The sequence below is a fragment of the Opisthorchis viverrini genome (assembly GCF_000715545.1).
Source record: "Opisthorchis viverrini unplaced genomic scaffold opera_v5_186, whole genome shotgun sequence".
Lineage (NCBI taxonomy): Eukaryota > Metazoa > Platyhelminthes > Trematoda > Opisthorchiida > Opisthorchiidae > Opisthorchis > Opisthorchis viverrini.
Window position 1 is genome coordinate 921,930 of NW_008751844.1, and position 8,357 is coordinate 930,286.

An 8,357-nucleotide genomic window follows, 5' to 3' on the forward strand; every position below is an offset into this window, starting at 1 on the left:
GCTGTCGGTGCTACTCGCCTTCCAGGATGGGGACCGTATGATCCTCACTGTGCCTGGTTGGAGACACTACAAGATGTGGCTGCCAACCGATGTCAGTGGCGTTCCTGTTGTCAGTTTCTATCCAGATTGCCTGAGTGAATGTCTGGAGATGTAGGCACCTCGGAATGATTGTGGTAATCTAGCACTAAGTCCCTTCCCCGTCCACCTTTACTCTTTTCTTTACAATAAGGCTTTCAAACAAATCATGGTTGTACGACAGTGAAGCATCAGTGTTGAACACTGATATCATGCTGTCGCAGATGATGATGATGATGAGTGAGTAAGAAATGAATCGGGACCGTGGTCCAGACCATACTCCCTGAGTTCAATCTGTTCGAGTTTGGGATAAACTTAGATGTCTTGAACCCAGGAAACGCTTTTCACGTGCTCGTCAGCTCAACCCACAGGATCTGGGTACGTTTCGAGTTCGATTCTTGCAGACGCTTTGGCTTTCCTTCTTCGTCAGACTACCCAAATCAACCAACCCAAGGGTTTGGGTATTGCATAGACTCTCTCTCAACATGGTGTTCGCCACCAGCCAAACGGATTCGCTCGTCAGATATGCAGTTTCGCGCTGGCAAGTGTCATCTCTTCATGTCGTCTAGTAACTCTCCCACAGTGTGCGCAGTTCATGAACGACTTGGAGATTCTGTGGGGAAGAAACGTAGCCCTCGGATTTGCAGAAGGGCTACCACTTCGTGTGCTAGTGGGCTGATTTAATTTCAGTTTCTGAATGACCCGTGGTTTCTCATTTTAACTGACGTCGAACATGTTTTCTATCGTTCTCCACCCAAAATTGTAGCCTAATTATTCACCCTTCTTCCTCCGACCCCCTCCCCCCCAATTCAGCTTCATCAAAACCCGGAGCCCACCTCATACGTCTTTGGAATCAGTGCTTTGCTCGTTTGGTCTGGCGTTTTACGCTATGTGGGCTTCTCTTACACAAACAGTGTGAGTTAATTCATTGCCGATGTTGTTGTTCACTTTGTTCTGTGCAATGCGATAAACAACTGGCCTTGGCTATGCCGTCACATGATTCGTGTGTCTGACCGTACTTGCTTTGTTGACCACCGAATATGTCGTGAACCGATCATATGACCGAGTCAGTTGATGATCGGTTCCTTGCTGTGTTGCACAAAACAGCGGGTGTAGTCGAGCAGTGGTTGTTGATTTCGATTGAAGCTAGGCTTTCGAATTGTGTGTCGGTTATTCATACTGCACGTTCTAACCCCCTAGTTTCAAGTTTCCCCAAGCAAAAATAGTTGGTTTCAAACTTCTAGGCTTTAACTATGTCTCGAAGGACCGCTGTATTCGTAATTTGGACTTCTGTACTACACAGAGCTAACAAGGACATCAATTATAGCGATATACCAATTTGATTTTCACGGGAGGTTCACCTGGAACGCTGCTGAAACTTTCGTTAATGATGTTCTTCTCAACATCATCTAGCCTCATTCTTTTTCGCGGCGTTTGGCTCTTCGTCCGACCAGCTTCTTCAATGCAAGGATAGCGCTACGAATTCTTCCAATGAAAGGTATCCATGACTTTTGATGAGGCCTTTCGGGCAGTCCTTTCCAGGACGGAGTTTACCACTGACCAATCAACTACTGAACCAACCAGAGTAGTCTGTTCATGAACAGAGATTATAGTACTGTGTTTTCCAACCAACCCTGTCCACGCACGGTCCAACTTTGTTCTTTTTTTTCATTCCAGATCCTCATGAGAACGATTATCAACTCCATCCCTGCTCTACTCCGATTCGGTGTCTGTTCCTTGATACTGTTCTTCGCATTCAGCCTTTGTGGTTGGGTTGTCCTTGGGCCGTACAATCTCAAATTCCGTACCTTCATTACCACTCTGGAATGCCTCTATGCCCTGATCAACGGAGATGACATGTTTGTCACCTTCAGTGTGATTGGCGATCGCGCTCCGTGGGGTATTTTCGTCTTCAGTCGCCTATTTCTCTACGTATTCATTACTTTATTCATCTACGTCGTGCTCAACCTGTTCATCACGATAATCTTTGAGGCCTATGAAGAAGTCAAGGTGAGACAGTTTCTATGAACTCCGGTTTCAAGAGTGTTTACCGTTTGTGTAACGGGGACTTCCATCGAGGCATGTGGCCAACACCAAAGTGGGCGGTGGCTAGCTCATGTATTTCGCATGCCGAATAATCGTTGACTGGAACCAATAGGCTTGGATTATGTATTTCTTGGGAAATTCATCTGAATCCAGAGGGATCTCAGTTTATTGGTGCAAAGTCATTGGTGTTATTAGATCACAAACAGTATTGTTCACTGCCCTTTGTGCGCTTTAATGTGTTGACTCGTGGCCGATTCACTCTGTGAGTGAGGCGAGATAGCTGAGTGGTTGGCGCACGAATTTACGGACCCGAACGTTCGAACCTGACCTCTGTATCCTGACTTCTCCTAACTAGGCTTGGGCAACTTGGCAGTATCACAGCCCCTCGCATTTCCTTCGGGTGGCATGGCAGCTAGGCACCGGAAGGCTGTTACGGCTGAACGATTATCTTTTATCTCTGATTGGTTGGGATTAGTTGGTCTTTTTCTTAGAGTATTTTAAACTGTAGTATTGACTGAAACAAACGGCATCGCTGATTGGATAATCAGATTCCTAGTTCGTTTGTGGTGCAAAACTCTGTTGATTGGCTGAATTTCGGTTCTTCGAATCCGATGATGTTTAGTAGCTTGTAGAGCGCCAATCTTACCTAGGGTTATCCGTCGTTTGGTAACTACACTGATCGAAGACGGTTGGCAAGTATATATAGGGAATATTCAACCCGTTTACTAAGCTCCAACTAACTGATATTCACCAATACAGGATTCACAGTTTTCGATTTTCGTCAAAGTTATTTTTGGTCTTATGACTAGTGACACTGAAAGATATCTTGTCGAATCTCCGCCACGTTTCCCTAATGATGGCGGAGATATTAGTGTCGGATTTCCTCTTCAGCCACAATAGATGCTTTTTGATTACAGCGGAAATGGAGTTCCTCAGCGTCGTGACCGCGCAGGTCGTTCAAGGAGAGAGCCTCGATTCGCCCATGAATTATTTCGTTAAGCAAAACCACGGGGTTTTTTCACTAATGTATGAACATCTTAAGCGAGAGACTGATTTCCAAATGATTCCCCCGTCAATGTCACGTTGATATGTATCCGAGTGTTTGAACGAACCTCTGACGCCTATCCAAACTCGTCATTGGTTGATCGAATTCGCTCGACTATACATAGTTCGGGTCCTGATTGATTCTTCAGTTATTTGTGTCATCCGGCCGTTGCTTGTCTTCATTGCTGACCAAAACAACGGAACTCCGGTGATTGGATGACTTTGGTCTAAGTTGACCCTAAGGTGCTATAGGGTGAAATATTCCGATGATTCTCTGCCGCACTTTGAACCGAAATCAGACGGTTGATTGCTGATCATCACTGCAACGTCTGCATCGTCTCCTACCCTCCTTTTGAAGAGCCTTTTCATTTCGTGTGATGGCTGTATCCTTAGCTGGTGCTTGTTACCACCTGATAGTTCTTTCACATACGAACTATATTTCTCCACTTCTACATCACGTGAGCGGTATCTGCGCCCTGCCTCTGCCCTTTCTCTTTCCTACAATATTACGTTTTAAGGGGCGCATTCAACCCATATCTTCCCTCCTTCCTTCAGGTCAGGTAATCGGCGTGATATCTCGTGTCAGATGACCGCATCAGCTGTAGTCTTTCGGTAATGTCTATGTTGTGCAACGCTGAGAAAGAAAGGCCTTCATTGCTATGGATAAACTTTCTGTAAATGAGGCCATTTGCATATGAGATGTTCCGTTCTTTCAAAAGAGTGAGCTACGCGTCCTGTCCTGATTCGCGCATCATTTTAACCGCCGACTCTGTTCCGCTCTTTGTTTGGCTGTGGTACGGGCTGCTTATGTGATGCTCAACTCTCAGTCTCTACGTCATGTGTAAACCGCGGTTCGTGACCCATTGTGCGTCAGCCGGACGACAGCTAGTTGATAGGTCAATTGGCTACCCAAATCTTTTCTTGAAGAGTACAACATGTATCAGAGTTAATTTTGTTGAAAATATCAGCTGGTCTAAATTCCTGGACTTTGAAAATACGTTTACGTAGGTCCAAACGCCTTGCCAGTGATAGGAATGTGCACGATATGGAAACAAAGTGCAATACTGCCTTCAATCACAAATAACCAGTAAAAATGGGCCGAAAGGTTATTGGTTTTGCTCTACTCAGTTTGTCCTTCTCTTTTAGGAGAAAGCCTAATAATCGTCTCTGTTATTTATCTGCCCAAAAACGTCACTTAATCTCATTTTCCTCACGAAACTAATTCGAACTAAATTGAACGCTTTGCTAGTCACTCCACTTCTGGAGGAAACGGCCACCTAGAATCCTCCTCTTCAATGCAGCATTTCTTTCTATCCTCCGTGCAACTATTATCTGCACATATGCAACAAGTCAGGTTGTCAGTGGAAGTTGTGAAGCTGGTTGCCTAGTACTGTGCGGCTACGCGGCGAAACTGCCTCCTGAACGAGACCGTTTTTTGATTGGTCAGGATATCGACCAATCAAAAGCAGGATCTACTTCGGCTCTTGGAGCTCACAAACGACGGTTGTAGCACGACGTCTCACGGTACTTAGTGACCTGGTGCAAAAGATTTTCCACTCTCAATTGGTTCTATCTAATGTCCCTGTTAATTTACCCTATCGGGTATTACAGCAGGCTAAGAAGTTGCTCAACAGAGCAACGTACACGGTGTGTTCCCAGACCGGAGCACGTGATTGATTCCTCAATAGCCGTATTTAAAGTCGAAAGGGTCTTTTCTTCACTTCTCTGTAACGAGGCTTTCTAATTAGGATTGCCTCAACGAGACATCTTTGGATGGATGTCCTAAATTCGTCTTGCTCGAGAAAGTAGCAAGAGGCAAATGAGATCCTCTGTTAGTAAGTTGACACGTCCCATGCCTTTCTACACGGTCATTAGAGTTCAAAAGTGGGTTGATTCGATTTACTGAATCCCTTATTATTACTTTCATTATTATTATCATTAATTATTATTGGCTTCGTACTCCAAAAGGAGATGCGTGATACGCGTGGACGCCCACAAGACTCTCTCCTGTTCACTTTCATTCACCAAACGCGATACGATTGTCGGTCCCCCATGTTTCAACAAGATGACACACGTGCCGATCGTAGGCGGTTGCACGACTGCGCCTTAGGAAAGTGGCCATCACGTGAACCAGAGACTACAACTCCCTCTTCCCCTGGAACAGAATCAAACATCAAGCCGAACCGACGCTACTTCCTGTGGCGACGTCGAACTCAAAGCTGTAGTCAAGCGGTTCAAACTTGTCCAACGGAACAAATTGATACTGTCAAAGGTCCAGAAACACACTCCTCCAGTCCATCATTTGTTAGCCAGAGGAGTTCCTCATCGAATCATCCAGAAGTGCATCAATTGTTGCTAGCGCAGATGCAAACCCTGGATGTTGATGAAGCGGGAGTGGTAGAATCGAGAACATTGGTTTCTTCCCCGCAATTAAACCCTCAAGTTAGTTACATTCGTACTGTTTTTTTATCAATGCAGTGGGACTACTGCACTCTTCGTGTCTAGGGTTACGTTCTAAATCACCCGCTGGCTTATCACCGAAACTCTCATTAGAGTTGGATGAAACTCATTGTTCGACTCATGAAAGCGTGAATTTACTGACCGGAGGGTCCGTGGTTCAAACCCATCCTCAGCATCTCGACTGCTTCTGTCTAGGCTTGGGTAATCAGATAGTATATGAAACCTCGTGCCTTGTTGTGTGGCAGCTAGACACCGAAAGGGTGTTACAACCGAACAAAAGAATCAAATTATTCAGCTGTACTACCCTTTCGGTGCCCAACTGTCATGCCACCCGAAGGAAGCACGAGGGCTGGGATGCATCCGGGTTGCCAAGCTTAGACAGGGGAAGTCGAGATACAGAGGTCGAGTTCGAACCACGAACCTTCCGGTTTGCGTCCTAACCACTGGTCATCACAGACAGATAAAATCTTTCTTGTAGGCACTTTAATTCTGGATCACAAGGTGAAGTTATCTTTCCAAGAAATGTGGATGAGTCGACCCAGTCAACAACATCCGCATGATTGACGGCAATATATCTAAGCTTCTAGGCGGCCGTGATCTCACGAGTCAAACTCACCTCCACCACTAAGGAGACTAAGCTGTAACTCACGCTGCTACCCGGATTTGTCACAGACAGCTGAAGTTCGACCCCCCTCGGCGTGGTCCTTGTCTCGTTCCAAATTCTCAGACTGGCAGTTGACAGTTTGACGGGCGTATCATCAATATAGTCTTGTTGAGCTACGTGGATCGTAGCCCCCGATCCGATCTGGAATTCGCACCGCATTTCCTGTAGAATTCTCAGACTGGCCGTTGACAGTTTGACGGGCGTATCACCAATATAGTCTTCTTGGGCTGCGTGCATCGTAGCCCCCGATTCGATCTGGAATTCGCACCGCATTTCCTGTACACCCAACGAGATTCGCAACATTTCCACCGCATTTTGGCCCTATTGAGTGAGTACTAGTCGTCGGCTGCTTTTCAGGTGGACTCAGCAGTGATTGGACTGTTTCATTTTCTGATGTTTCAGACTAGGAATTTCGAGAGCTTTCGATTTATTTGTTCATTCTTCCAAAACAGTATTCTTCGAAGACGGTAAGCACCTTCGATTGGTCCATGGGGCATTCTTTCGGTTGGAAAGCTGGCGTACGGAAGATGAGGCGGGCAGCCATGTACCGAAACGGCGTTGCATCTGACCGATCACTATTATTTATTGTTACAATCAACGGATTTTTTGACAAACAACAAACACGGTAGCTTGCAAAATCAGTACAACGAGCAAAAGTTAACATACCCAAGGTCAGGTTAGAAACTGTCTGTAGACATAATTCGACGTCGGCCTTACCAAGATAAGGGGAGCCAGTCACAAGCTGGGTCTATAGTGTTGAATCGCCACTGCTTCAGGCGACTTCAGTGACCGAACCACTAGAAACCAACATGCTTTCTACAATTAGTCCGTTCTGTCGTCATCGAGGCGTCTGCGGCGCTTATCTTTGTGCAATTGTCTTATTTGCCTACTTACATTCCCGTAAGTAGTGCGATTCAATCCGAAATTTCTTATCTGCTCATCTTTTTCATCCATTCTAGACTACGTATACTGATGGTCTGGTCATCGGGACATCACATAACGATGTTACCTCAGACGATCATTCTCAGGGAAATGTTGGTTACCAGGACAGATCGTACATATGAACACTAGAAGTTTAAAACGTTTTCGTGTTCTTTCTCGACGGCGTTCCTTCCCGAGGGCAGCCAAGGAACCAACCGTTCAACTTATCGATTTTATCTTCCTTACCTTACCTTAGAAGTTCCCATCGTCTTCTATGGGATATTGCACCACCTTTGTTTGTCTAAATCTTGCATTTACAATTTTTCCTACTACTTATGGCAACTTTTACCTTGGCTGCTTCCAGTCTGTGATTATCACCATTACTGTTTCAATAACCTCTCAGATCATGTCAGCCCGTGCCTCTAGAAACTCCGTCTCTCTCTCTCTCTCTCCAAATATACACTAGTTCCATCATTGAGGAACACAAGAACTTGGTCGGTTTTCTATACTCCCAACTTTTCCTTCCTGCCCCATCGAAGGGGCACCTTCTGAGAATGCCAGGGCATTTCGGTGAGGATGTCCGTTCCTGGTATTGGTGCTTAGTAGAAGGCGCATTACGGCTTTCTACAGTGCGATGTGCTCCTCACAATTGGTCATCTGAATCTGGCTTGTTCCCTCAACGACAGGATTCTGATTGCCGTATCGTGACAGTAGGATCAATGATCTTGGTGTTTCATTTCACTCGCGTCAGCCACCGTGTCTTCCTTTATGATTTTGGACGACCGCCGTAATCTTTTGTCGACTTAAAAATCATTGGGTTTGTAAAAAGTTCGGTCATGCTCACCTGGGTGGATGGACGAGCTGACGTTTCCGCCTGTTCGTTTAATGCTATGGGATCGGGAACACAGGCACATTGTCAGTGTACTTGGGCAACATGGCGAAGGTATGTAGCCTGGTCAATACTCGCCAAGTCGAGTTTGTCTCTTGGTGGCTATGAAATTACTCCTGCCAACCTTGGTGCAGTCTAATGCCTCCCATCATAAGCGGCTGTCAGTAATTAGTATATAATCGGAGCCCTAGAAAACCCATGTCCCACATTAGATATTTGCACTAGTACACAGACCGTCGTTGTACTACAAAGTCTTCG

The 8,357-nt window shown here is 45.7% G+C and overlaps 1 protein-coding gene across 1 annotated transcript in view; it reads left to right on the plus strand.

The window, feature by feature from the left end:
* T265_07823 (hypothetical protein) overlaps positions 1–5,670 on the plus strand; it is a gene marked incomplete at both ends in the record, with an annotated part of 38,691 nt that extends 33,021 nt beyond the window's left edge. Inside the window, 3 exons of the mRNA XM_009173452.1 lie at positions 889–990; positions 1,753–2,085; positions 5,134–5,670. Coding sequence (XP_009171716.1) covers positions 889–990; positions 1,753–2,085; positions 5,134–5,670 — 972 coding nt within the window. The remainder of the gene's footprint in view (positions 1–888; positions 991–1,752; positions 2,086–5,133) is intronic.
* Between the last annotated feature and the right edge of the window lie 2,687 nt (positions 5,671–8,357).